This window comes from Colletotrichum acutatum, assembly GCF_030867785.1.
Source record: "Colletotrichum acutatum strain CBS 112980 chromosome Unknown BDZ83scaffold_66, whole genome shotgun sequence".
NCBI lineage: Eukaryota > Fungi > Ascomycota > Sordariomycetes > Glomerellales > Glomerellaceae > Colletotrichum > Colletotrichum acutatum.
This window is the reverse complement of record NW_026849060.1, coordinates 156,538-182,856: the sequence shown is the minus strand read 5'-3', so window position 1 is coordinate 182,856 and position 26,319 is coordinate 156,538. Positions and strand designations below refer to the sequence as shown.

General features: G+C 53.4%; 10 protein-coding genes across 10 annotated transcripts; 4 read left to right on the top strand and 6 right to left on the bottom strand.

The window, feature by feature from the left end:
* Nucleotides 1-628: 628 nt before the first annotated feature.
* Nucleotides 629-960, top strand: BDZ83DRAFT_626524 (uncharacterized protein). The gene has a single exon (XM_060508569.1). It carries the CDS (start codon nucleotides 669-671, stop codon nucleotides 828-830), a length of 162 nt encoding a protein of 53 aa, XP_060363434.1. The 5' UTR covers nucleotides 629-668; the 3' UTR covers nucleotides 831-960.
* Nucleotides 629-3,460, bottom strand: BDZ83DRAFT_731970 (GMC oxidoreductase). Its single transcript, XM_060512885.1, has one exon. It carries the CDS (start codon nucleotides 3,261-3,263, stop codon nucleotides 849-851), a length of 2,415 nt encoding a protein of 804 aa, XP_060363433.1. The 5' UTR covers nucleotides 3,264-3,460; the 3' UTR covers nucleotides 629-848.
* A 2,130-nt stretch (nucleotides 3,461-5,590) lies between these two features.
* On the bottom strand, nucleotides 5,591-9,122 carry BDZ83DRAFT_720751 (linoleate diol synthase; the record flags this gene model as incomplete). The annotated part of the gene is made up of 6 exons (XM_060512297.1): nucleotides 5,591-5,899; nucleotides 5,963-6,208; nucleotides 6,261-8,326; nucleotides 8,384-8,576; nucleotides 8,632-8,870; nucleotides 8,930-9,122. 6 exons carry the CDS (start codon nucleotides 9,120-9,122, stop codon nucleotides 5,591-5,593), a joined length of 3,246 nt encoding a protein of 1,081 aa, XP_060363432.1.
* Nucleotides 9,123-11,110: 1,988 nt separating this feature from the next.
* Nucleotides 11,111-13,169, top strand: BDZ83DRAFT_581042 (uncharacterized protein; the record flags this gene model as incomplete). The annotated part of the gene is made up of 2 exons (XM_060505416.1): nucleotides 11,111-11,330; nucleotides 11,467-13,169. The coding sequence occupies 2 exons, from the start codon at nucleotides 11,111-11,113 to the stop codon at nucleotides 13,167-13,169; spliced, it is 1,923 nt and encodes a 640-aa protein (XP_060363431.1).
* Nucleotides 13,170-15,013: 1,844 nt separating this feature from the next.
* Nucleotides 15,014-15,550, top strand: BDZ83DRAFT_581001 (uncharacterized protein; the record flags this gene model as incomplete). Its single annotated transcript, XM_060505410.1, has 1 exon — nucleotides 15,014-15,550. One exon carries the CDS (start codon nucleotides 15,014-15,016, stop codon nucleotides 15,548-15,550), a length of 537 nt encoding a protein of 178 aa, XP_060363430.1.
* A 431-nt stretch (nucleotides 15,551-15,981) lies between these two features.
* Nucleotides 15,982-17,055, top strand: BDZ83DRAFT_626511 (S-adenosyl-L-methionine-dependent methyltransferase). The gene is made up of 2 exons (XM_060508568.1): nucleotides 15,982-16,412; nucleotides 16,580-17,055. The coding sequence occupies exons 1-2, from the start codon at nucleotides 16,185-16,187 to the stop codon at nucleotides 17,036-17,038; spliced, it is 687 nt and encodes a 228-aa protein (XP_060363429.1). The 5' UTR covers nucleotides 15,982-16,184; the 3' UTR covers nucleotides 17,039-17,055.
* Nucleotides 17,056-17,059: 4 nt separating this feature from the next.
* BDZ83DRAFT_626510 (uncharacterized protein) lies at nucleotides 17,060-19,127 on the bottom strand. The gene is made up of 2 exons (XM_060508567.1): nucleotides 18,304-19,127; nucleotides 17,060-18,235 (listed from the first exon to the last, which is right to left on the bottom strand). The coding sequence occupies exons 1-2, from the start codon at nucleotides 18,770-18,772 to the stop codon at nucleotides 17,181-17,183; spliced, it is 1,524 nt and encodes a 507-aa protein (XP_060363428.1). The 5' UTR covers nucleotides 18,773-19,127; the 3' UTR covers nucleotides 17,060-17,180.
* On the bottom strand, nucleotides 18,830-19,127 carry BDZ83DRAFT_391518 (uncharacterized protein). Its single transcript, XM_060502792.1, has one exon. The coding sequence runs from the start codon at nucleotides 19,087-19,089 to the stop codon at nucleotides 18,871-18,873; it is 219 nt and encodes a 72-aa protein (XP_060363427.1). The 5' UTR covers nucleotides 19,090-19,127; the 3' UTR covers nucleotides 18,830-18,870.
* A 777-nt stretch (nucleotides 19,128-19,904) lies between these two features.
* Nucleotides 19,905-24,493, bottom strand: BDZ83DRAFT_581039 (microtubule associated protein; the record flags this gene model as incomplete). The annotated part of the gene is made up of 2 exons (XM_060505415.1): nucleotides 19,905-21,077; nucleotides 21,128-24,493. The coding sequence occupies 2 exons, from the start codon at nucleotides 24,491-24,493 to the stop codon at nucleotides 19,905-19,907; spliced, it is 4,539 nt and encodes a 1,512-aa protein (XP_060363426.1).
* Nucleotides 24,494-26,042: 1,549 nt separating this feature from the next.
* Nucleotides 26,043-26,319, bottom strand: BDZ83DRAFT_753587 (uncharacterized protein; the record flags this gene model as incomplete). Its single annotated transcript, XM_060514366.1, has 2 exons — nucleotides 26,043-26,173; nucleotides 26,232-26,319. The coding sequence occupies 2 exons, from the start codon at nucleotides 26,317-26,319 to the stop codon at nucleotides 26,043-26,045; spliced, it is 219 nt and encodes a 72-aa protein (XP_060363425.1).

Below are 26,319 nucleotides of genomic sequence, written 5' to 3'. Positions count from 1 at the left end.
GAAAGTCTGCGGATTACGTTATTGTAGAATTGAAGAGCACTGGCACAAAGGATTAAGGGCCCATATCACTCGTCACTTTTAAAGAAGTTACCTACAAATACCCGCCCCGACCACTATTATTGTGCATCAATCATGATGCACCCCGCGATGATAAGTAAAGGGAACATCTGTCCCGAACACTGCCATGATACACGTGATGCCTCGTTACCGTGGACTTAGGGATGCCTAAATTTCCTGGCCTCTTACATAAGGTAGACCGACTTATCATCTCTCCCCGCCCATTAACCAATCTATACTTATGCATAGTCCCCGCTCGCCTAGTACAAGTAAGCTTGGTAAATCTAAGTAGCCGCCTTCAGAAAAAGCACTCTTGCCAATCAACATTTCAAATCCCCAAAGAGTCACTGTGTGCCCCAGATATCTTTGCTTTATCAATAATCGCAGAGATCGAAGCGTCAACTAATCTGGACACGGCTTACGTATAACTTTACCACACTGGTGTAGGATTGGAGTCCAGCCTTATTTGGTTCAAGAGCCCCGTTTGATAACGTAAGATTATTGCTCGGAAAGGGGCGGCTGATCTAAGAAGTATGTGTTTTCTTTTATTTTGTGCATTCTACGGACTTGGGGTTAATCATCAACATCACTCATATTCGCCGAAGCTTAAAATGACGCAGGTACACATCATCTTTCTATCAGGCTACATAATATATTCATGCAAAGCGGAAATAAATCAACAATGGCAAGAGGACTTTGCTAAAATCAAGTCTTGGTACTATTTACTTTTATATACAAATGGCAAGTTTCCACACTTAGAAGTATACACATAAAAGAGCATATCCACATATCTAGAAGCTGTGGTGAGCGCGACGGAAACGCTGCAGACGTTCGAGGCGCTTGACAGAACGCTTGCAACCAGTCGAGCCAGAGCCAGAGCCAGAGCCGGAGCCAGAGCCGGAGCCGGAGCCGGAGCCGGAGCCGGAGCCGGAGCCAGAGCCGGACTCAGAGCCAGAGTTGGTAGCGCTTCCAGCTCCTCCAAGGATCTGGGCGGCAGCGTGCTCGGCAGCAACCATGACAATAGCCTGTGTGTTACCGGTGGGCAAGTCAGGGTGGATGGAGGCATCGACGACATAAAGGTTGTCAGTGCCCCAGACCTTGGTCTTGGTATCAACGACACTGTTTCCGTCGTTGGTGGAGCCCATGACAGCGCTGCCGACAAAGTGGCTACCGGTGGTGTGCTCGGAAATGAGGCTCTCGGCGGTGACGTTGCCGGACAGAGTCAGGGTGCTGTTGGACTTGGAGGCGTACTGGATAAGCTGGTTCATGAAGCTGGTGATAGCCTCCTTGTCCTCAGTAGCGGTAAGGTAGGGTTCGGTGGTGAGCTTGGTGGAGCCGTCGGCAGAAATGCCGAGAGCGCCGACGGAGGTGAGACCGTGGGTAAGGTAGACCTTGACGCGGATGGTGTCGTTGGCAGGAGAGTTGACAGTGCCCTGGACGTATCTCTTGCCACCGTCAGAGCCCTCGACACTGGTCCAGAAGTTCAGGCGCTGTCCAGCCTGGCTCAGAAGTCCGGATCCCTGAGCGAATTGGTCGACGTCGGTCTGGCTAGGGGCGGTGAAGGCAGTGCTGGCCAGGGAGTTGAGAGTGGACTTGGTCTTGAAGTTGACGGTGAAGATGGGGTGGTCCTTGAGGTTCTGGCCGACGGGAAGGTCGATCCATTGGGCCTCAGCGGGGAGGGTGACCTGAGCGGTTCCGTTCTGAACAGTCTGGATCTGCTCCTTGGGACCGATACCGCTGTTGAACAGGATACGAGGGGAAGAGAGAGCACCAGCAGCCAGGATGGCGGCGCCGCCGGACTTCAGGTTGATGATCTGGCGAACGTTGGTAGCAGTCTCAATCTCGACACCAGAGATGGTGGTACCGTTGCGGATGGCACGGATGACCTTGGCGTTAAGCTGCAGCTTGAAGTTGGGCAAAGCCTGGGCAAGGGGCAGGTAGTCACGGACGGGACCGCCGCGCATACCGTTCTCAATCAACCAGGGAGGGTGGGTGAAGACTGCCTGCTTCTTATCGGGCTCGGCAAGAGCATCGACCTCGCTGAAGCCGTTGCCGGCCAGCCACTGGGACATGACATCGTAGGCGCCCTGGTCGTACCGCTTTCCGTCCTTGCTGGCGAGAATAGTTCCCGGGGTTCTCTCGTAGAGCTTGTTGGCAGACTCCTCAACGCTGCTCCACTTCCAGCCCGTGGGCCACTTGTCGTCGAAGTCGTGCGCGGGAGGCTTAACCCACATCATGGCATTGACCATGGTAGAGCCGCCGAGAATGCAGCCAGCCTGGGAAGCGGTGTCCGTGCAGTACTCGTTGGTCTCCTTGGCGGTCGAGAGGTAGTAGCCCATGGCAGGGACATCGTACTGGGTGACAGTGCTGTTCCAGTCGACAGTAGCCTTGCCACCGCTGGACGCCAAAGAAGCTCCTCCGCGCTCAAGGAGAAGGACGCTCTTTCCGGACTCGGCCAGACGCTCGGCAACAATAAGACCAGCGGCACCGCCACCGGCGACGATGTAATCGTAGGTAGTGTTGGAAATCGTGGTGGTGATGTTAGCGGGGACGGACGGGGAAGTTCCGTTGCCAGTGCCGGGAGTGGAGACGGCATCAGAAGCCTTCGCGGCCCAAGTCGCGTAATCAGCGGACTTGGCAGAGGCGAGGTTTGCACCGAAAAGACCAAATCCAGCACCGTGGTAGTTGAGAGCGACGGAAGCGCTCGTGGTGTCGGAGAGGGCAGTGGTCGAGTAAGCCCAGCCAAAGGTGGTGGTATCAGAGGTGCCAGTGAAGGTGGTAGTGTCACCGGTAATGCATCCCTCGCACACAAAGGTGTAAGTGAAGGCAGTGGCGTTGACGGAGGTGCCAGACTCAATAGGCTTGAGAGTGATGCCGGAGTCGGTCACAACGTCGGGGTTCGAGTATCCTGACGCTTTGCGGATGGAAGTCTGGATAGAGTCTCCGTTGGGCCACGCAACAACAAGGAGCTTGTTAGTCATGGGACCGCCCAGAGAGACGGAGGCCCATCCTGCGGTGATGGGAGCAGAGATCTGGCCGATAAAGTCCTTGCCAACAGTCGAAGGCAGGGCGACACCGAACGAGAATCCAGAGGTTTCGGTGTATCTCTGGAAGGTGATGCCAGTTGCGGAGTCGACATATGAGGTTGTCTGCTGGGCTACGGCAGCCGCAGCGAAGAGCCCCGTAGTGAGAAGGGACTTGAACATGGTGGATGATTGCGAGGTTTGATGGCCTAGAAGTGAATGTGTGAACCTGTCGTCGGTATGCGGAAAATGCGTCTGGTGGGAAATGAATGGAACACGAGAGTGTCAAAGAGAGTGTACACCCGTCGCAGATGGGCAAAAGAAAGTGGAAGAGCAACCAGCGCAAATGGGAACAGAAATGAAGTTGTTGGAGAGAAGGGCCAAGAAGAGGAAGACAGTGTTAGAGGAGGTGTGCCAACCATTATATGTCTTGCCTTCAGCAACAACCCATGGCTATGCAAGACCCAAATCGGGACAGACGGCTTCGAGGTGCCATGGCTACCCCCAGTTTCCAGCCCCATTCGGAGGGGGGTCAGCAAAATGCATCTGATGTTGTACGGAGTAGATCCGCATTGCTCCGGCCAAGATTGTGGGAATTGTCGGGACCCGGCAGCGTGGATATAGTGATGTAGGTTAGTATCATCGCCTGACGATGGAGAGAAGAGCCACCGCCATTGACGCCCTTGAGCGAATAGGGGAATGTTCAATAGTAAAACGAGTCATTCGGATAGAAGAGCGAGCCCCGTCGGGTGACGTCCGCTCGGAGGGCCATCCCGGAGCACGATCCAGACCCGGCCGAGCTAGGCAAGCAGTGCCGGTGCTACGGCCCGGGATTAAGTGCCTTCTACGACATGACAGGCTGGGCGATGCGCTTGCAACACATGGCCCCCTGGGATGAACATGGGTCTGCGAGGCTGACCCTCACCCAGCTAGGGGCGTCTAGACTTTTCCCACTCTAATTTTTTTCTCGTCCTCTTCCATCCGTAAGGTCTTCGATGGTCCACGCGCTTGAGTGGATATCGCGGTTGGTTGCTGTACCCCAGATATATTAAAACGGCAGGGTTGTCTGGCTATGCGAAACAGAAAAAACGCGAACGCCGTCCGAAGTTAATAAACGCAACCAAACATCACTGGCGAACATCAGGGCCGCAAGTGGGGGTTCCATCGTCCGAGGTCCAAGAATGACCCAAAAGCAGTCCTCGACTCCTCTTATCCAATTGCACTGCGGTTGTTACAAAGAGATGATAGCAGAAAGGGGGATATGGGGGGGAAAACACTTACCCACCTCCGGCATCCCACTGCCCCAATCAGGGATTCTCTCTTAGTCTCACTTTTGCTCTTTTGGTATTGATCCTTTCTCACGGAGAGGCACCCACGCATTTCAAGGGAGAGGCCGGGAAAATGGTTGGAAATAGACTTGTGTGTTCGTGGGAGTGGGTGCCATGGGCCGCGCGCGCATGATTTGGTCAGCTCAGCCCAACAGTACGGGCTGCTCATTCGCAAAGTGGCTGTCAAGTTGTTCCAAGATTGTTCAACCTGTCAACCGCCAGGCACGCTGGGGCCACCGCCTTTGTGTCTCCTTAATTTCCGATGCTACGTGCTGCGTGCGTCGGCCCCTCACTGCTGACCCCTCCAGGCGGATATGCTGGGTGCCACGAACGGATACATCCAGAAACTGGGATTTCCATCTACCTGGCCAAATGACCCCATCTGGCCCCAGCAGATCTGAAGTCTTGGCTTCCATGCAAAGTCTTGAAGTTCCGCCGCTGTCCGCACGACCAACGAAAGAGGAACACAAGCAATCCAATACAACTGCACCTCCTCATTAAGCACCGCAAGAACACCACCAAATATCACCGACAGATTCAGTACCAAGTTAGAAGTCAGGACATTTTGAAGCCTCAATCAAAAATTCACGACTACTCCAAAGCCGCGCGGCATTTGTCTCGGCGTTGGGCAGTCGCTTTCCTCCCTTACCTAGTATCGCATGCGTACTCAGGGATACTTGTTCACGAATAAGACAACGACACTCTCTGCTACCTAAGATACGCCTAATTCCCATAATGCACCTGACAAGCTTGCCAAAAATATGTGTCTTACCGCCTGCTCACTGCGGCTGTACTGTTAAGGGATGATGTGCCCACTGGCGGTTCCATACTATTCTTGCGTGCTGGCGAAACAGAGAATGCCCCTAATACTGGTCTTCGCCAGTCCCCCTTCAATCCCCAGGGCGATGCAGGGGTGCCAGGTGGAGATGCCGATACTTGTGACGCTGGTCCACGGATACTTTCCGAGAAGGGTCGGCCTCAGCTGAAGCAGCCCGGTTTTTCACAGCAACGGGAACTTCATTCCATTCAACAAAAATTCAATGTTGCTGACTGATTCATGTGAAAAGAAACCTGATTGGAAAGTTCGATTCCGTTCTCCACGGTCGGCAAGCTATCCGTCGCCGAGTCGTATCATGGAACACAGATCTATAGTATCCGTAGAGTATCCGTAGACGACGCAACTCATTCGTCGTCCCACATAACCTTCATGGTAACTGGGAACGGCCAAATCTGGCCCCAATCCTCTTTCAAGTACACAAAGAAACCGCCAGGCCTTGGCACCTTCTTTAATAGTCCCTGGGGCCCCGGCACGCGCCTGACATTCGTCTTCCGGAAGAGCGCTCTGAACATCTCTGTAAGAGCAACCTGGCTTACATCGCGCCCCAGACAAGAGTGCGGGCCAAGGCCGTAATGGATGTATGAATCAATCGGCCTCCGCGGGTTAACCTCCTCTGGGTGAGGGAAGTGGTTCGCATCCTTGGCGGCGGACACCTGCAAGTCATGTCTGTCAGAGGAGAAGTCACACAAGTTGCGGTGGGCGGTACGAATACTCACAAAACTGACAAATATCTTGTCTCCCCTTCTCACAGGCACTTCTCGACCACCATCCTCCACGATGACATCGTCTTGGGCCGCCTCACGGTAAGAACCGAACGTGCCAGCAAGTCGAATGCCCTCCATGGCATAGCCAAGCAACAAAGCATCAGACTCCTTAGTAGTGGGTGCCTTAGCAACGGCATGGATTTGATCGAGGTGTTTCGATCCAGGAGGCGAGAGATAGTAATCAACCGCTTGAGCGAACTAGGGATGGATTAGCACAGTAGCATGAAGGGTTCACCGATGGACCACATACGACTTGAGCTTGATTTGGCACCATCGCTCCCGATGTAGGCAGAATCTGGCTCCAGGCGATATCGTAGGTGCTCAGACCGGCCTTATCGAGACCTTTGATCATGTTGGTTCCGTACAATGCGAGAGGGTCTTGCTTGTCCGCTGAGCCAGTGAAGATCCCACGAAGCCCAGTCTTCGTAGTGATCTTAACGTTCGTCTCAATAAGCTTCCCCAGCGACTGCGCTGCCTCCTTCGCGGCTTGGCGAAGGGGAAAAGACTTGGCTGGGTCGATGTCAAAGAAGATGCAGACAAAGATGACCGCCAAGATCTGATACATCTCCTGCTCAGTGAAGACGCCCTTGGGGTTCTTGTGTGTCTTCAGAGGGAGATTGAACACTCTGGCGGCGAAATGAACGTGGGCGATGTTGCCTACGTCCCGGATGATATCGACGTGTGTTTGACCCGCAAGCTTGTATGACTTCTCGCGAAGTAGTTGTTCCGAAATTTCAGCATAAAACTTCTTGGCATGAGAACTCCAGTCGTCTTGGTAGAGTTGAGCAGCCATGCACTTCTTCTGGCCTGTGTGGAAATCAGTGTCTCCGGAAAGCATGAAGCGACTTCCGCCTTTGCCCATCAAGAAGGACAACCCCTCGTCCCACGTCACCTTGAACCGACTTTGGCTGTCCAAGACGTACTTGGCACCGCCGAAAGACGTGATGTTGGTCCTTGTTGGAATGGGTTTGGGGCGTTCAAAATCAAACTGATCGACTCTTCCCAGGTCCGTGAGAATCTGTTGGTTTTCCGGCGGAATGACCATGGGATAATGGGCATACACAGAATTGCCCTTGAAATGGTTGGGGAAAGCTCTGAGGAACAGCTTATAGAAAACACAGCCATGGTTGACATTCAAGTCATATTCAACCTCCTTGTAACCCCATTGAGTCAGGTGTCGAGGGTTATAGTCAGTGGTGTAGTACCTGTCGCCACGAACCAGACAGACAGCGTCCGAGAGAACGACACGAGAGATGGTGTATGTGGGGGCAATGCCAACACCAGGTGTCAGGGGGGTCTTTGCCTCCTCGGCGACGAGACCAGGGTAGAGTTCAACGTAGTCTGGGTGTTGATAGAGGTTCCTCAGTTGATCCGCAACAGCGGGGTCCGAGTTGATGTCTTCGAAACGTTCATGGGGCTTGAGGCCAAAGTGCTTGCGGAACTCGTTCAGACCAGCGACGTTCCACTTGCGTCCTTGCAAGATGCCCATAATCTCGACAGGCCGCATAACCTGAGGCACATTTCGAGCGCCAAACGCTCCAGCACAGTCTTCAATCGCAGAGCTGATGCAGTCTACAAGGTCGTCATCGTCGAACTTTCCGTCCTCGCCCCTTTCATAATCCGCAAAAGTACGCATGCCAGGGTCATCTGGGATAGACTTCTCGAATTGCCCAAAAACGCAGGCCATTTCCTGAGGGGACATCTGGCCCTTATTGCCTAGGAGCTTGCCGTAGAACTTCTCGATCCACTTGTCGTCCTTATCTGAGATACACGAGTGCCATCGGTAACAAAGGTTGAACTCAGCGGAGTTGACGTTTCCAGTGCCTGCCTCCGCTCCATCGGGTGTCCCGGCATCGATACCAGCCTCCTGTCGGGGGTCGAGTGTCCAAGTCGTGTTGGTGCGGTTCAGATTGACGATGTTTCGTACATAGTCGACCAATGTGATGTTGATATAGAGGCCAGATGTCACAAGTCTCGCAGTTTGGAACAAGTCTTCGTCGTACTTCTTCATAGCCGCAGCTGTCTTCTCCTCGTTGAGATCTTTGCTTGGCGGTGTGAATCTTCCTCCCTCGTTGATAGCAGCCAAGTTCTCGGCCACATGGTTGTGGAATCGGTTGAACATGATCAAGAGGACACAGACTCCGGGTGGCATTCCGATCAGACGCTTATCAGCGAAGCTATCGGCTTTGAGCTTGCCATCTTTGAATGTTCTGATTGAATTTTGCATCTCCTGGTTGCTTCCATACAATGGCGAGAGATCAAGATACGCGGACGTTTTGGACTTCGTCATGTCTTTGAAGTCCGTCCAGAAGAGGTCTACTATTCGTCAGAACACTTACGTCCTCAGAGTCCCCACGAGGAAAGTCTACTAACCATGAATAATAATGGTTGCCCAATACCAAAGAATACTGGAAACGTTGTTGGGGTGTTTCTTGTAGCTCGTGCGCCTCATCACGGCATCGAAGACCAAGCCAGGATCCGGCATAGCGCCCAGGGTGACAATACGAGGCTTGACAGATCTGGCATATGGCCCTCCGGCAGCTCCTAGCCTTGGGAGCATTGGATTCTGTGATTTTTCCCATTAGATCGTGGACATAAGTGTTCAGTGCCAGTCAACTAACATTGTAAGATCCATCGGCTTGACGGTATTTGTATTCATCGCCCATGTAAAGCATCGGAGGATGGTCAAGTGACCCCCAAAGCTCCTCAATGAAAGTGTTTGTCAGTTGCTCTCGTAGGCGAGAGTTGTGTGGGAGCTTGGCGACAATCTGAATTGTCCGTTCCATGATCATGGTCTTGTCATCTTGGATCTTCTCCCTCTTAATCTTGGATTTGATGATCTGAACGAGTGTCTTGAGATCTTCTCTCGCCGTCAGTATCTGCTCATATTTTACGTCAATGGCAACGCTTTTCACGCACCTGCGGCCTGTAGGGCCTTCAGATTCTGAACCATGGTAGGCCGAGCAAGTTCTGAGGGGTAAGTCCCGTCGCCATTTTGCGTGGGCAATGGTCGCTTGGACGCCCGGCGTATATCCGAGAACCCCTTTTTCTTGACATCATGGGAACCATACCGTGGGTCTGCTCGACTTGGGCCAGGATGAGGATTATTCATGCTGGTACCAGTAGTGGTAGGCTTGTATGTATCAGCGCCGGCACTTGAATTGCTTCCGTTCCTGTAGGTCTTCATCTTGCGGTAGGTAATGAACAACAATCGCTGGGAAAGGATATCACAATCGGGAAAACCTTTCCGTAAGGGAACCAAGGAAAGCACACTCAATTATTATACCTTGCGTTTCTACCATGCAGTGTGTGACTGCTCATACTGCCATCTCATATCCATTGCTCGAGCCAATTGGCATTATTACTTTCTCAGCACCGTCGTGGTGGAGAATGAATTATGAGCACAAATACCAGGAGTGATAGGTACCCTGCGATTGTCTTGGACAGTCTCAGATAATGTCTAAGACTATGTTCCACTTGAGCGGCCCCGGGTTGGTAGCGTTATACCTGCGGTAGATCAGTGAAATAAGCAGCTGCAACCGTCCGCGAAAGCTCCGTTCGTGAGACTTTCATACTAGAATACTAGGGCACGATCAGCGTTAGAGAAAGTGATCGACCTGGCTGCCGCCCATTCCCTTACGGCATTTTCCGATGCGCTAGTTTAGCATCGTGAGACGTGCCTTCGGGAACCCTGTGCCGCTACGTGGGCAATCCTTCAACGAAAGCGAGCTGAAGAAACTACCGGGTGCGATGTTATACAACGTCCACGATGATCCGGGTTCGACCTCTCTTTCTCATTTCAGGAAGTTACTGGGGTTTGGGTGCTTTTTGACAGCTGCCTGGGCAACTGCAACTCGTATATCACCTGCGAACGTTTCACGTGTGCTCAACCAGACATGCATGGTGTTCGTATATGCTGTGCAACAGGCATTGTGGCTTCGAACTTTACTGGTATGCAAGCAATTGCAAGTAGTTGCTCATTCGAGGGAGCATCGTTGGACGGATTGGCATGTTAGTGGCGTGCTGACTATCTAGATATGTAATCTTGAGTTCCTTGGCGCAAAATAATGGTGGGAAAATGAACTTTAAAAGAGATTTACGAACGATCGGCTGTGTCTCAGAACTCATATACTTGCAGATCAGGCAATAGTTGTTATGCGTCATCAATATCGAGTCGATCCTATCCTTAGGTGCTTTACCTACTTACATGGACTGTCTTGACTGTCTTGCACGGGATGCCAGAGCAGTTTGTGAGACTTGGCGCACTCATGTCTCGCGCCTTATCGCATACCCACATGTTTTCTCAGGGATTTGGCGACACGTAGGCATGTGCAATTGGGCAATGGGGCGTCTAAGCAGGTCTCGGAACAACCGCGTCCGAAACAAGGGCGTAATTCGTGATTTCACTTTCCGTTTCTGGTGCCATATCTCGAGGACTGCCAAGGTCGAAACATATCTCCCTTTCTATCCACATATGGAAATCGGCTATGTCTCCCTCTACTCCAGGAATCCCCCCTTCGCGCGCCTCAAGTGCTTGTCCGAGCTTACCGTACTTCGTCGTTGTCTCTTCTCTTTTGAGCACGAATGTTAGACCTGTCTCAAGCTGGTCTCATGAGGCGGAAGCTGTGTGACCCTTGGAGACTGCGGCCATTGCCAGACATGGTCAGTTGCATTTTTTTGCTGATTCGCCGACTTGCGAGGTTGAGAGATTTTGACAAAAGTAGGGCTTCTGAATTGCCATACCAATCTACTAATTCGGCATGTTGTCTAGCCGCGTGAGTGAAACAGAGTTGCAAGTTCGGCTTGGTGACGCAGATCATGTCCGAATCATCTGCTTGCACCTCACGCTGGTCGTTAGTCAGAAACAGACAGATTTCCTGGGTGAACATTGCCGTTTAGTCAATACGTAACGGGCTGCAAAATGTCTCAATCTCAGTCGTCGTGCCAAGGTTTCTGTGACATAGATGATTGTATATGACATTTGATATTCGCCAACACTAAGGACAACCTTGATCCAACACCTACAAGGAGCAATAGTCTCTCGTTACGTTTCGGACATAGTCTTCCTTCATCTTGCGTTTTTTTTTTCCCTATTTCACAATGCAGACTTACTTACGCGATCCCTCAAGGAACAGTCGACATCAACCAAACATAGGTGGCCAATGTGCCAACGGAACTTGTAGAGGAGGCCCGCACGGCGGTGGCCGTAGAAAATTAATCCTATGCTTCGACGGTACCGGTAACAAGTTTCGTGGAGATGACAGCGACAGCAATATTCTCAAAATTTTCCGCATGCTCGACAGCAACGCGAATGATCAGTGTGAGATTTTAACATTATTCATACCATCGTCTTTGGGATGACGAGGCTGACAGAGGTTATAGATCACTACTATCAACGTGAGTGCTGCCACCTTTGCAATTGTACTTCATGTCACTAAGAACATGTATTCCTACAGCCGGCATAGGGACATATGTTGTTTCAGAAAATCTAACGCATAATGGTGTCAGAGCCAAATGCAAGTCCTGGTACCAGATGGCCAAGGACTCTGCAGTCGGCTCGTCATTCGACCAGCACGTTGTGGGCGGATACAGATTCTTGATGAGGTACTACTCGCCAGGAGACGATATTTACATGTTTGGCTTCTCTCGAGGTGCCTATGTTGCTAGATTCCTGGCTGAGATGTTGGACTTTGTCGGTCTACTTGCCCATGGCAACGAGGAAATGGTCGCTTTCGCGTGGAGCTCATTCTCCCAATGGCAGTGCAGAAGAACGAACTCAACACCGGAGGGCAAAGAAGACAGAGAGAAGATGTATCAGTTTCTCAAAGGCTTCAGGGAAACATTCTCGCGACCGATAAGACGAATCCGCTTTTTGGGATTGTTCGACACCGTGAACAGCGTGCCGCGCTTCGAAACGGCATGGATGCAGCGTAGCAAGTTCCCGTACACTGCGCGAAGCTCTGCGAAAGTCATCAGGCATGCTGTCAGTATTGATGAACGACGCGCCAAATTTCGCCAAGATCTCATTTATCAAGAGCCCAAGAAGTCTCGGAGGAAAACTGCAGCCAAGCGCCTGATGGAACACCACCACCCCCTGAACGAAAAAGTGCAGGAGTTCCAAGAAAAGTATCGTCCAGGTCGGCGATCAACACTTGCACCTGACGACGCCGTGGCGAAAGAAGACCGTGGTAGGCGCCGAGTGCATCCACAAGAGGAAGACGCAGACCATCCGGCTCCTTTCCGTAGTCGCTCCAGGTCCAGATCTCGGGCAACCGAACGAACAGGCAACGCGTATACGGATCACGATGCCTCTTCCATCAACTCCAAGCCACCCATAGAAGACCTCACCTACGACTCGGATGACGACGAGGCCGACCAGGATGTCGATGAGGTGTGGTTCTCCGGAGGGCACGGTGATATAGGCGGAGGATGGGACGCCGTTTCTGGCCAAAAGAATGCCAGTCACATACCCCTCGTGTGGATGGTGAGAGAAGCCATGCGAGCAGGCTTGACATTTGATCTCGACCAGCTCGAGTACCTCGGCTGTGTTGAATCAGTAGCCGGAGCAGACACGCGAACTGCAAGACAGTCGTCGGCTACCATGCCGAACGAAGCCATCGCAGTCCCGGAAATCCACGTCGATGCGCCTTCCCCCACGATCGACTTCCAGCCCGCATCGCCCACCGCTTCCGCGACAGAAAACGTGGTAAACTCGGACACATCAACGCACACCTGCACGGCCTTGCCATTCAACGTGATGATGCAGTCGGCGCACGAAGCCAAGATACACGACTCGCTTGACTTCACATGTGGCATGCATCGTGCCAGCGTCTTCATGTGGCGGGTGATGGAGTATCTACCCTTTAGAAGACTCGACCTTAGGCCAGACGGCAGTTGGAAACCAATCAGATGGCCACTGCCAAGGGGAGAAGTCCGGGACGTTCCGGACAAAGTCAGAATCCATGGAAGCGTGTTACGACGGATGGAACGCGACGAGAAGTACAGGCCTGGAAACTTGATTGTGGGTGGAGGTGGCAGAGGTTGTCGAGTAGCGCCGAAAGAGTACGGAATTGGGCACTGGAAGTGTGTCAAAGGCAGCGGTGATATCATTGACGAAATTTGGGAACGAGAGTGGGAGACTGAGCAAAAGCATCATTGAAAATTGTAATTGTGCAAAGGTCGAAGTTGGGATCTCCAGAAGAGAAGTAAAGAGGAAAAGAAATACACGCTGGATCAACACTTGTAGCGCCCAAGACTCCTGCTCGAAGTGCATTTGGGGGGACCTGTTTGACAGTCACGCCAGACATTTGGAAAAGTCATTCGGTCCAAGAGCGACCTTGTTGCAATGAGATCGACTGCTTGACCTCAGTCTGTTGAGCACATCGACGAAGTGCCTCAAGCCCAGGCGAGAAGGATACAGTAAGCAGTGACAGAAAGACAGAGAAGTGAACTACATGACTGGTCTGTTCTTCGCAAAACTTGTCGTTGCAGTCTGGCAGGGTTGCGGAGTGAACACAAAACACACACCTTTTGGTTTGTGTTCCTGGCTTCGTTTGGGCCGGGCCGGGCCGGACGTGGCGGGGTAGAGTTAGCCCGCTCGGAATGCTTGCGCGAGGCCTTTTCGATACTGATTAGCAAGCAAGACAAGTCGACTCGGTCGGGTTCGAAAACATGCTCAACGTTATTCTGCTTAGTGGCCGGTCGTCTTCCCTGCTGAACCTGGATCTGACTGCTGGTCTAAGATTGTCATGGTGCTGCCGGGAATAGGCTCCCTTTAGAGTTCCACATCCCGTTGATCCACCCTCACATAACACTCACACGCACACTATTTTTGTGGTGGCTTTACGAGACTTGAGTGCTTCTTTTGATAAGCACGCCATAGCATAGCTTTATGACGAATGTCGAATCCATCTCTTGCATTTGCAGAGTGCGAGGTGTCTTCGTCCATTTAAGCTTCTGGGGCCGCTGTCTGCATCCAAGTCCCGATTGGTTCTTGTCTCATTTAATATTAGATCTGCCATCTGAGGCTCGTGAAGTAATTGTATGTCCCATATTTTGAAGTGTATCTCTACATCGGTCTTTTCATTCCTTTACTGAACATGTCTAGTGGACTGGAATCCTTTCACCTTGATGGATTCTGTCCTACCAGACTGCAGCCGTTTGGATTTCTAAGCATCGACTCCCAGTGCCACTAGAACCAAGGATCTGCAACAGCTCGGATGCAACTAGCCCCGAGGCACATGCACAAGGACGGGAATGCCAGTGGCTCTCTTCTTCGGCCCCCGCAGCCCGCTGCCGCGACTCGGGCTGGGTGAGGCAAGCCTGACCAAGTGAGACGAGGAGGAGGCATTTGTCAGCGGGCGCTCCGTTTCTGGGCCCCGCCGCCCTTTCTGCGCTGTTCGCTATGGCATTTCTCTGGCCCGAGTTCCGAAGCAAGGTAGCACCTCTCGGCTTGGGTATCCGTATAGAGACCGGCCTTGTAAGTCGTTCACCACTCACGATGGGGGGCAGGCCATCAGCTAACTTTGCCTATCAAGCGGAAGACCGAGAGACAAGCCCCGGCATGGGCCGCGCGAGTGCCCACGCACAAACGCAAGGGGCCGCAAATGGGCCAGGGTTTCAATAGCATTATACGAGGGCTGCAGAGTGAGATCGGTATGTGAGTGAGCATGACGGTTGCTGTGTTGAGTTCCCCAGTACTACAACACTCCAAATCGCCCCGGCGCATTAGTCAAGCAGACCCGCTCGTCGAACTGGACAGAAACGCCCGATCACCAGCTACCTGCACCAGGCCAGGGGCTTTGGGATCAGCTCCAAACGCTTCATGCTTCCACCGCTCTTTCGTGGGACTGCTTTCTGCTGTCAAGCGGGTAGCTTGCTGAGGACATATAAAGCTTCTGGCCCCTCACAGACCTAGTGGCATTCTTGCACGTCTTGAAGAACCACAAACACAGCCCTTTTCCAACCGTCAACATTACCATTCATCCACCAACAACCGCAAACATGGCCTACACTCTGTACGACGCCTCCGTCCCCCTCCTCCTTGCGGGTCTCAACTCGCTCCTCAACATCATCACCAAGGCCGAGGAGTACGCCAAGGAAAAGTCCATTGACGCCAAGGAGATTCTCGACTGGAAGCTGGCGGACGACATGCTGCCCTTCAGCTTCCAGTTCTTCGTCGCGGCCGACTGCGCCATCAAGATCGTCGCCCGCGTCCAGGGCACCGAGCCCGAGGCCCTGGGCAGGGAGTTTGCCAGCCTTGACGACCTGCGCCAGCGCGTCGAGCACACCATCTCCATCGTCAAGGCCGCCGACCCCAAGACATTCGAGGCTCGCACCGATGCCCTCGTACCCCTTGGACTCGGCTTCGGCAAGGGCGAGGTGCAGATCAAGGCCCGCGATTACCTTGTCGCCTACGGAATGCCCAACTTCTTCTTCCACATCTCCACAGCCTACGGCATCCTCCGCGCCAAGGGCGTTCAGATCGGCAAGGGCGACTACCTTACCCCCTTTGCGGCTCCTATCACGCAGCAGCAGTAAGGCGCGATTATGCCCCATTGATGAGTTTGGAAGGCTGGATGACAGGAGGATCGGACAATGATGAGGCGAGAGAAACATGTTGAGTTGCCACGAGATGGCGTTCAAGGGACTCTGGAATCAGGCATATCATGGGTAAACAAAAGTTGATGAATTGAACGAGCTTGATGACTATTCTTGACACATTGATACGTTACATGTGTAATCATTGTCTGGTGAATTTGATGAGCTTAATGTCAATTCACCTTTGGTACAGTGACTTGAGTTTAATGAACCCCTCATTTCCATGGCGAAGGACATTTGTGCTCGTTAGGTAAGGTGGCCGTTCACCAATTAAAATCCCCAATTCGAGCTTGCCAGTACCCCGCCCCCACCATCGCTCGTCTCAGCGGGTCTGCAATCTTTTTCGACCCCTCCACGACGCGACCGGCTCTCATCTTCTCGCCCACTCATCTGGTGTCTTGTCTCACCTTACCCAGGCCTCACTTACACTACTAGTCTCTCTCACTCTCACTGACGCTGTCACTCTCTTTCAAACGCCCGCCATCTTACCTCATTCCGACACCTTGTATGTGTCTCCTTTGCCGCCGTCAACTCACACCATTGATTACTGTGATATAACCTCATCATCTTCCGGATGTCTGTACCACTTGGCACCGCAGGTATGGCAGAAGTCAGAGAAGCTGAGGCTCTGGCCACCCCCGAACTCTGGAATCAGCGTTATACCAAGTCGGATGGCTCACATCCGACCCACGAATGGCTTCGCACATTCGAAGCCCTCGAGCCGTTCTTTGAGAAGCATCTTTTTTCCCAGCGTCGCCCTGACACCTCCCCGCGTATCATGCACCTCGGATCTGGGGATAGCGTATGGATCTTGTGCCCCTCGCCTCCAAGTTCACTTTACTTTCTCGCACTTGTTGTCACTGCCTCACTCTCTCACCCCGGCGTTCGTATTTGTTTCGTCTTGATCAGTCATAACATACATTCGTCTTGCCTCTGGCTCAAAGTAATGACTCACCATTTCCACTATAGACCATCCCCGCCGACCTCTCGGCACGCGGTTATAAGAACCAGCTCTGCCTGGACTTCTCCACTGTCGTCATCGATCTCATGAGACAGCAACACGCCGAATTAGGCGGCATCGAGTGGAAATGGGCCGACATCCGCGACATGCCTGACGCCGCGCCGACTGCCTCTGTCGACGTCGCTTTTGACAAGAGCACCCTCGACGCCATGATCCACGGGAGTCCGTGGTCGCCTCCAGACGACGTTCGTGAGAATGCGGCCAAGTACCTCGGCGAGGTCCACCGCGCCCTCAAGGACGACGGGGTGTTTCTGTGCATCACCTACAGACAGCCTCATTTCATGCGGCCGCTGCTGAATGCCGACAATCTTTGGGACATGGACATGGATATCCTTTCTGGCGGGGAGAGTGTGTTCGACTACTATGGTTTCATACTTAAGAGAAGAAAAAATAGGAACGAGGCATAGGTAGGTCTAGAGGAAAGATATCGAACGTAAAAGTTTGTGTGTGATTCAAGTGATATATCGAAATGTTTGCTCACTTCTTGTCATCAGCGTAACTATTGAGCCAAGACTTGCACCAAATCAGGTACCCCTTTCCCTTAGGTTTTCAAAACCCCAGGACTTCGTTTGCTCTCTGAATCAGATCCCTCTCTCCATGACCATCTCCAGCGCCGATCAACTTTTCCAATCCCATCGCCCTCCTCGCTTCCACCCCCTGGATGGCGTCCTCTCCAGGCCTCCCCACGTGCTCGCTCTCTCCCTTTCCTCCGGGGAAATCGGGCCCTGGCAGCCCTTCAAGAAACGCCTCCCTCTGCCTCGCCAAGTACCCGACATTCAGATCCGTGGCCGGACACACAGGAATGTACATGACACTCGAGTCGCTCTGTCCCTGGTGAACCTTATCGACGGCGTGAATCTGGTCCGCGTGCCAAACGACAAAGTCCCCGGGCTTGATGCGCGGAATATGAACCATTGTTCCGTCAAGCTCCAAATGCGGGTGCAGAGCCTCACTAAGCTCCTGTCCGTGTCCCGGCGTCGCTCCCTGTAGCTCGCTACTCATCGCCTCGCCGCCCGTAAACGCCCAGTTCTCCTCTCGCAAGAACTCCTCCCCTCCTCCCGCGACGCTCCCGCTGCCACTCGCAGTGAGTTCTGTGCGGGGCTGGAAGAACGGCCGGAGGAGAAAGTAAGCGGTCGAGAGCTGCACCAGCGGATTCACCAACAGAGTCCCCTCCCTCGGCCCACAGGAGCTCAGGCTCAGCCAGCCCTGGAACATGCGGAACATGCTGCATGCGCCGGCACCGTTGTACAAGTCTTGTACGGCGTCGACGCGGGCGCTGACGTCCCACGGGTCGTACTTCTCCCACTCGCCTCGGAAGACGGCATCATAGGTCCCCGCCTTGCCGTATCCTTCGCGTTCCCATCTCTCTACAGACCCGCCGTCAATGTGTGGGCCGAGGGCGAACGTTGCGTCACCGGGCTGACGGATGCGAAGACGGTCGGCGTAGGTCAGAGGTTGCAGCGAGATGGCGGCCGAGGGTGACTTGTTCCAGAGGGAGCCCATGAGGGTCGACTGGACTTTGAGCATATTGGGATGCGAGCGGGCTTTGAGTTGCGGGTGAGACCAGTAGAGCTCGTAGACTTGAGGGTTATCCGCAGGGAAAGCTTTTGTGCGGAGTTGGTCAGTTATGTATTCATTTGCAGAAAAGTAGACATGGCCGTAGATAGCTTACCTTTTGTGGACGGGTTCTTCCTGACATACTCCTCAACCTCCTCTTTGTACCCTCTAGCCTCCTTCTCATCAACGACGCCACGAATTACAGCGGCGCCACGCTTGCGAATATCGCCCTTTAACCTCTCAATATCACCCTCCAAGTCCTTAAACTCAACGCTCGGGATGATGGCGGGTCCCTTTTCCCGGATCACTTGGTTCTCCTCCCGCAAAGCACGCAGAAGCCGGCCCCAGGACGCGACGACAGCGTCCTCGTGATCCGCGATGAGATCCCCCTTAAGCACACGGAAGCGATCCGGGAGTGCTTCACGGGCGGTGCCCGAAAGAGAGACGAAGACGGAAGAGATGTCGCCTTCCTTTTTTGGCGCTGCGGCGCCCATCATGACTGTTCGGCATTGTGATGATGGGAGTGATGGGAGGCGAAGAAGGGTGTGTGTCCGAACCCGAGAGAGGCTGTGGATGCGGAACATTTTGGTAGTTTGTTAATGATGTAGATGTAGAGGCTTTTTCTCAAGACGAGTCTTGAATTAGAGTCTTTTTGAATATGAAAGAACCAAGGAAGCGAATCTCATGTGGTGAAGTCGTCTAGGGCGAGAGAGGAAGTTAGAGTGTTGTAAATGAAATGCACTCTCACTTTACAACATTGACCAAGTGTGCTACTCGTCAAATGTTGACTCCGTCGACCTCGCCAATGATGATGCACTCGAGAATCATCAACAGAAGCAGGTCCGATTGACCTCTTATACCAGATGAGAAGGGCCCATTGCCAACGGCCTCTTCGTAGCATCGTACTCGACGTGGTCGGCCTTCCGAAATTGGTAATGCCGCAAGACCAAGTTCATAAATCAAGAGAAAGACCGTGTAATTAGCTTGCATTCCCATCCGTAAATCACACCCCGGATCCCCCGCGTTCGAGGCGGACATCCATAACGAGCAAGATCAATGCGGAGCCCCGCTCTGCCCCGCTCCAGTCAGTCTTGAGGTGCATAATGACATGCATCGTCCCGTTGTGCTCTCCGCGTGTGTCCGAGTTCGCAATCGCAGCCAGTAGGCATTCTTCAATTACGGGACGGACACCTGAAGGCTGAGCTAAGGTGGGTGGCTAGACTTGCAAGTGAAGGCGGAGGGAACCCCGCAAACAGTGCGGGACTGGGGCGGAGAGTCGGAGGAGCCCCACGGTAAATGGCAAGTCCGAAGCCGCAGGCCCGACATACACGAGAAGCCAAACATTGGCCTCTGTTGAACTCTTCTTCGGGATCTTTTTGCAGTTTGTTAGTCAGACCGTCAGCCACACAACACATTACAACTAGGCACGATACAATATAGATGACACAAGGGTGTTCTGTAAGGCAAGGCTGACAAACAACGCCAGACAGAGAGGCTTTGGTATTAGACTGTTGTACCCAAAAGGCGGCCTGTCCGCAAAACTCCTCCAGATCCCCAGCAAAGGCCGTTCGTCGCTGAAATTACAGATGCTGAGAAGAATGGAAATACAAAACAAAGGAAATGTTGGCCCACACATTCCGGCTCTGCTGTTGGTACAAGAGTTTGAGCGAATACAAATGAAACCTCCGCAACGCAATCCCAGCCAACTCTACTTTTTCAGCTGTCCCCCAACTGTCCGTTGGCTCTGCGTATGCGGTTCACCTCCGTCCTTAAATCACGGTTTTCCGTCTCGAGTCCACCCAGCCGCTGTCTTGCCGCATTACGATCCTGCGAGCGGCCTTCGCGCTCAGCCTTTAGCTTATTCTCGAGGTCGCGAAGCTTGAAGATCCAGCGATTGTCTGCTGGGTCTCTCTCCGCCAACGTGGCTTCAAATGGGTTGTGATTAGTTGACCCAGGCGTCGTCACCGTATGGCTGGAAACGCTGCGCGTCATCGTCGATGTTCTCTCGCCCTTGCGAGGCTTCCTCTCTCGCTCTCGAGGACCCGTGGGAATGGACGGCGACGGACTTCCACTGCCGGGCTCAGTGATAACCGCGCTGGGATCATTGGTTGCTGAATAGGCAGCCCGACTCCTGACGTCCTGAGCGGTTCGCAGTGTCGCATTCTCGACCTTGAGTTGGCGATAGGCGTCCTCGAGGCGCTCCATTCTAGCCTGCTCATAGGATCCGAGGGATCCCGATGCTATGCTGTTGCGTACAATCGTCTCCAGCCGCTCGAGTTTCTTAGTTCGGATCTCGAGGTTGTTCTCGAGGCTCTGATACTCGCGCCACAAGTCTCGTTCCACGCCTTTAACGCGGGACGAGAACCCACCCACCATGGTCTCGATCATTTTGATAGCGCCCAGCAAGTTTTTGCTGAAGCCGGGCAGCATAGTAGCCACAGCCTCCAGGGAAGGCAGCGCGCGCCCATTGATGAGACTATTATCGTGCGCCCAGTCAGTGCCACAAAGGGCCGAGAGTCGGGTCCACAGTACAAGCAGCAAGTTGTTGCGCTCAGTGAGCTGGTCTCGGAACGTCGCCTCGAGATGCGAAATCTTCTTCTTGTCTTGGGTCCGCGAAGATTCAAGCTCCGAGATGCGTAGGTCCTGTGTGCTGACAGTTCTCGACACGTGCAAGTGTGTCTTCTGAAACGTCTCGAACTGGTTCTTCGTCGTCCGATGCGCCTGCCTCTCTTTTTCGAGCTCTCCCCCAAGTTTGCGAGACTCCAAGCCGTGAGACTCAAGCAAGGCGTCGCGCTGCTTAATAATACGATCCTTCTCAACGAGCGAGGCTTTGGTGGTGTCCAGCTCGCGAACGGTGTTCTCCAACTCGCGCTGAAGCTTTGCAATCGACTATGCTTGTTAGTACCTGTGTCTCTGATGGCGTTTGCTGGCTAGCTTACCTTGAGAAGGCTGGATCGTGTCCCGTTAAGATCACCCAGTGCCTCTCTAAGATTATTCTCCAACTCCATGAGCCGCTCTTTCCATTCGGTTGCCTCAACTTCGCGTGAGGTGAGACTCTTACGCAACCTCCGGGCTTCGTCTTTGGCAGCCGACATCTCACGGTTGAGCTCGTTGACAAACTGCGTTACCTCTTCCTTCTCCTGATTGGAGACCATCTCGTGTTGGCGGCGCTCGGTAACAAGACGCTGCTCCAGCTCCTTGATCCTGTCGCGTTCGTCGCGCAAACTCTGCTCGGTATTAGCGAGAGCTGCCTCGAGGTCGCCGATGCGGATCTTGTCGCCTTCCTGCTCCTCGCGCAAGAAGGCAATCTCGCCCTGGCTGGATTCTTGTTGTACGCTGAGCCGCTGCGCCTTGTCGTTGGACTCGAGCAGCTTAGATTCGAGCTCCTCTGACTCCTTGTTGGCTTCTGCGAGTTCTTGCTCTAGTTGCTTGATTCTGCCAATCTTGGCTGCTTGTTCGTCCTCCAATCCCAGTAGCGCTTCGCTCATCTTGCGCATTTCCTCCTGCAAGGCATCGAAGTTTTCTGTGCGGTCATTGAGCTCAAACTGCAGCCTTTGTATCTCGTCGTTTCGCTGGTCGGCCTCGCCCTCCAATGCATCGATTTCCTCCTGGGCTTCTTTCCGCAGCGATTCAAATTCCGTCTCCATATCCGCCTGCTCCCTGAGTGCTTCGTCCCTCTCGGCCTGCAAAGCCACGAGATCGTTCATGGCATTGTCGAGATCTTCCTGGAGTGTGACGGCGATTTCCTCAGCTTGGCTCTTGCCTTCGACTGCTGTCTCAAAGTCTGCCATGCATCCTTCGAGCTCCCGTTGGAGCTCTTGGTTCTGTAACTTGATCTCGCTAATCTTGTCGCGCGTTTCGGCGAGTTTGTTCTCCAATTCCTCACGCTCCAGCTCATCAATCTCTGTCATTTGTGTCCTACTGGCGCTGACCCTTGACATCGACCGGTGGTGGGCGCCGGCGCGAGATGCCGAACGCTCAAGGAGGGAGTCCACCGTGGATGGTGCCGGTCCTCCTCGCCGCTGCGCCATTTTCAGATCCTCAATCTCCTGGTATAACCGCTCCTTTTCACGGTTCCTCGACGTGAGCATGGATGTCTGCGCTCCAACCTCGCGCCTCAACTCGGCGTTTTCGTGTCGTAGTTGCTCACTTTCTCTCCTGAGTTCATCCACCAACGTACTTGCCGCACTAAACCCACCATTCGTTTCAAGATCACCGGATAGACCGGACACAGGGCGACTTGGAGAGACTTGTCTGTGCTTCTTGGTGATGTTGTAGATGTTGGTGGTGTGGTGCATGCCACCGTGGCCGCCACTGGCTTCCTGTTTCATGCGGAAGATCTCGTCACGCAGCTTACGGTTATCCTCGTCAGACTGCTCGCGGCGAGCCGTCTCCTGCTCGAGAAGGTCCTTCCATACATCGGCCTCTTCCTGGCTGCCAAGATTGCCGCTCGTCCTCTCGCCTAGTGACCTGACCACCTCGCTGAGCTTGCGCTTTTCTGCCTCCTTTGACATATTATCGTTCCGAAGCCTCTCAATCTCAGTGATGTATTCTTCGACGCGCTCACGCAAGTATGTCAACTCCTCCTCGCGTTCCTGAGCATCCAAGTTGGAGGAGCTGTCGTTTGACGATCCGCCACTCTTTGCTGTTCCGGGGCGATCCTGATCGTCTTTCAACTGCTTCTCCAACTCCTTGACCCGCCTTCGCAAGGCCTTGTTATCACGCTGGATGACGGCAAGGCTCGTCTTGAGTTCCACGTTTTCCGAGATCATCTCCTTAACACCCTCTTCGGATAGCTTGTCAAGGCGATCGCTGAGGAACATGACCTTCAGCTTGAGGTCAAAGTTCTCTTTGGACAGACGCTCAATGGTGCTGCTCTGCTCCTTGAGTGTCAGATTCTTGCCCGACCTCGTGGAGGCGCCAAGCGGCATGTCTGAGGGCTTGCGGGGCGTCACAAAGCCGCTCTTGGTCCTGTACTCCATGGCCAACGACTCAGGGACCTGCACATTCCTAACATGCCGGGCGATGACAGTATCGGTGGGCGCAGTTAGATTCTCCTTGGAAGGTTTCGGGGTAGCTAGGAGATCTTCGTTTCGGGCTGATCGGCGCGGCGAGAACCGGTTGTCGTCCTCTTCAAGTGTCTCGAGTTGACTAGGTAGCGATTCGGGCTCGTCCAAGCCCGAGGCCATGCTGCCGATGCTCACGGAGCGCGACAGAATGCTGCTTAGACTGCGGGGTAAGCTCAGGGTCCCGGCTGCACCTCCAGATTGTAGGGCGAAATCGGCGCCAAGATTCGCAGTGCCTTCGCTCTCAAGTTCATCGTGGGTATCGGGGTTGGTGATGAAAGAGGAGACGGAGGATCGCTGGCTGGCGCCCCGGCTACGCAGATACTTTGGCCGCGTGCCGTAGCGGAGGGAATGACCAGGTGTACTGCCGGCATCCACCGAGCCCCCTTGAAGGCTGCCATCGGAGCGCTTGCTTCGGAGGGTCGTTGACACAGATTCGGCAGCAGATTCTGCACGAGATAGAGATTGTTCATCCTCGGTGTCGTCAGCCGGAGCGGTTCCCCCCGATTGCTTGTCGGTCCGATTGCTGGCGCTGGAAAGGGCCCTGGAAATTGTTCGCGCGGCGGCGGCGGCGGCGGGCGAGGAAGACATATTTTCCAGGGCAGATGTTGTATTGGAGACGTCGGCAGAGGCCGAGTCTTGCGGTCGCAGTTCGGGGAGGTCGTGGATGGCCAAGTCTTCCTCAGGGGTCGCATCGAATCTCGGCCTTGGACTGGGGCTGGGACTCGCAGGGGGTTGTCTGGCTGGGGCAGGGGATCTCGAAGAAGCGGCCGCGCCATCGAAGAGGTAAGTGTCGTCGGTGCCCTCGTGGGTTATTGTGGGGATCGGGGATACACGAGAGACGAAGCTTGATTCAACGTCCTGGAGATGTGCGCGAACAGCAGACTCAGCCAAAGAATCGCCATGGTAGGAGTCGTCAAAGGTAGGGCCCTCCACAAAGCTGGTGTCCGGTACGGCGGAGGTCTGGGGTCGCGGTGGAGGGAGCATAGATTCGTTTTGGGGTCCAGTATTGGTACGGGAGCTGGACGGGGTACTGCGACCTAGTTCGTGGTTGTGAGGTTGTTCGTCAGGAGGGGGTTTGGTCGGCGTATGTTGCGACTCGTCAACGGTAGCGCTTCCTGAATGATTCAACCGTGATGTGTCATCATCACCATCGTCGTCAACCCGGCGGGCAGTAGTAGGACGGGAGTCGTCATGATGATTAGGGCGGCTCGAAGGCCGAGTCTCATCACGTTCCATGGTTGGAATTGGCTATGCAATTGGGGAGATGCATTCGGCTGGCTGAGGACGTGGATTTTTCTTTGTCTCGCCCGTCGTTGGTCCTCGAGGGAATGATTGGCGGTTTCGGGAGGGGGCTCGAGCCGGGGGATGGTGGGCGCTGAAAAGGCGTTTCGAAGGAGACGATGCGCCGGTGATCAATGATCGGTGAGGGATGAGAGAAGTAACGACCTGGAGGAAATAGAATTCGATTGAGCTAAGAAGTGTCAGAGTTTCCCCCTCCTTGTCAGTCGTGAGTCTGTGGTGGCATCGGGATGGAGCAACAGCAACAATAGCGAAGTCAACGTGTCGCACAGAACATGTGCGTTGGCAGGAGATGGGCGTCGAGGATTGGATGCGGACGCGCACGCGCATGCAGGACGCCGATGTACCTTACCTTACTTATCATGAAGGAAAGCACGTACCTAAGTATTTGGTGGTGTTCCTTCCACCCTTTCCCCAAGGTATCGTAACCACCACCAACAAGGATGCACCAGCAAAAATTTCTACCCTACGTGCTTCCTCGTAAACACGAAGTTTTGCAACGATGAACGTATTGTGTGATGCTGCAAGACTTGATGGGCTGTACCTAGATGCACGCTGGGAAGATACAGAATCCTAGAGTTGCTTCTCAATCGAAGCTAGACGTGCACCTCCAAAGGGGATGCTAAGAAACGAGTGAAGGACGGACTGTTGATCCGCGAAAATGAATACAAACAAAAACATGGGCAAACTGGATGGTACCTAGGCACGTACCTTGCCTAGGTAGGTGCTCAGAGAGACCTTATCAGCTGGGCACCCACCAGCAGATTACAGTCCCGGTCCACCTCAATTGGGGGTCGGGTGCCTCAGATGCTGCTGTCCGGGCCCCCTACCTTAGGTACCTGACAGCGTATGGTCAGCGTTCTCATCCCGCCATGCCCGCCATGCCGGCCCGCTCCATGCCTTATGTAAGGTCACCAGTAAATGCTTACCTAAGGTGACGTTAAGGTCTAGACCACCTCCGAATGCCATCAATGACTGTTCCCAGCCACGGCTACCAAGGCTCGACCTAAGGTATCTAGACTTGAGCGGTTTCATTCGGTGTTGCCATGGGTCGTGAATACATTTCCCTCATCGGCCAATTTCTGCGGAATCCAACTGACCACTGTGACATTGAGGGATGTCAAATAATCATGAGATAGGATAGGAATCCGCCCCAGGCCATTTTCCAATTAAGTAACTTTCCTCAGTGCAGTCATTAATCGGCTTGTCCACCGCTTCCGTTGCAACCGAGCTGTAGGACTAACAAGTGGCACGTTGACTAGCGACCGTGATGTGACAAACTCTTCGAACCTGCGGGTGTGGCCCAACATCACATTTCATCAGTAACATATGTCACAGGGTCAGGTCTACTTCAAACTGTTTGCACAATAGCGTAAAAGCGTGTTGATAATTTGAATTCATTAAAAGCTATATGGCAGATGTGATATCATAGCCGTAATCATCCCATTGTCGTGAAAAAGTCGTTACTAGAACGTGTGTTGTACATCTAGTTGGAAATCTTGGAGTTGACCTTCTTGCCGGTCACCTTCTCATAGATTCCGCGACCAGCATCGGTAATCTTCTCGTCGGTGCTGGGAGAAAAGTCGTGACCAGCCTTCTTGGAGCCAGCGTCGAAGACTGCAAGTGTGTTAGAGAAAGCCAAACGATTATGAAATTCAGCAGTGTCTAGACTTACTCTTATCGACAGGATCCTGCTTCTGCTGGCCGGGGGCAGCGGCAGTGTTGCTGGAGCTTCCCGAGGCGAGGTTCTTGAGCTTGTCCAT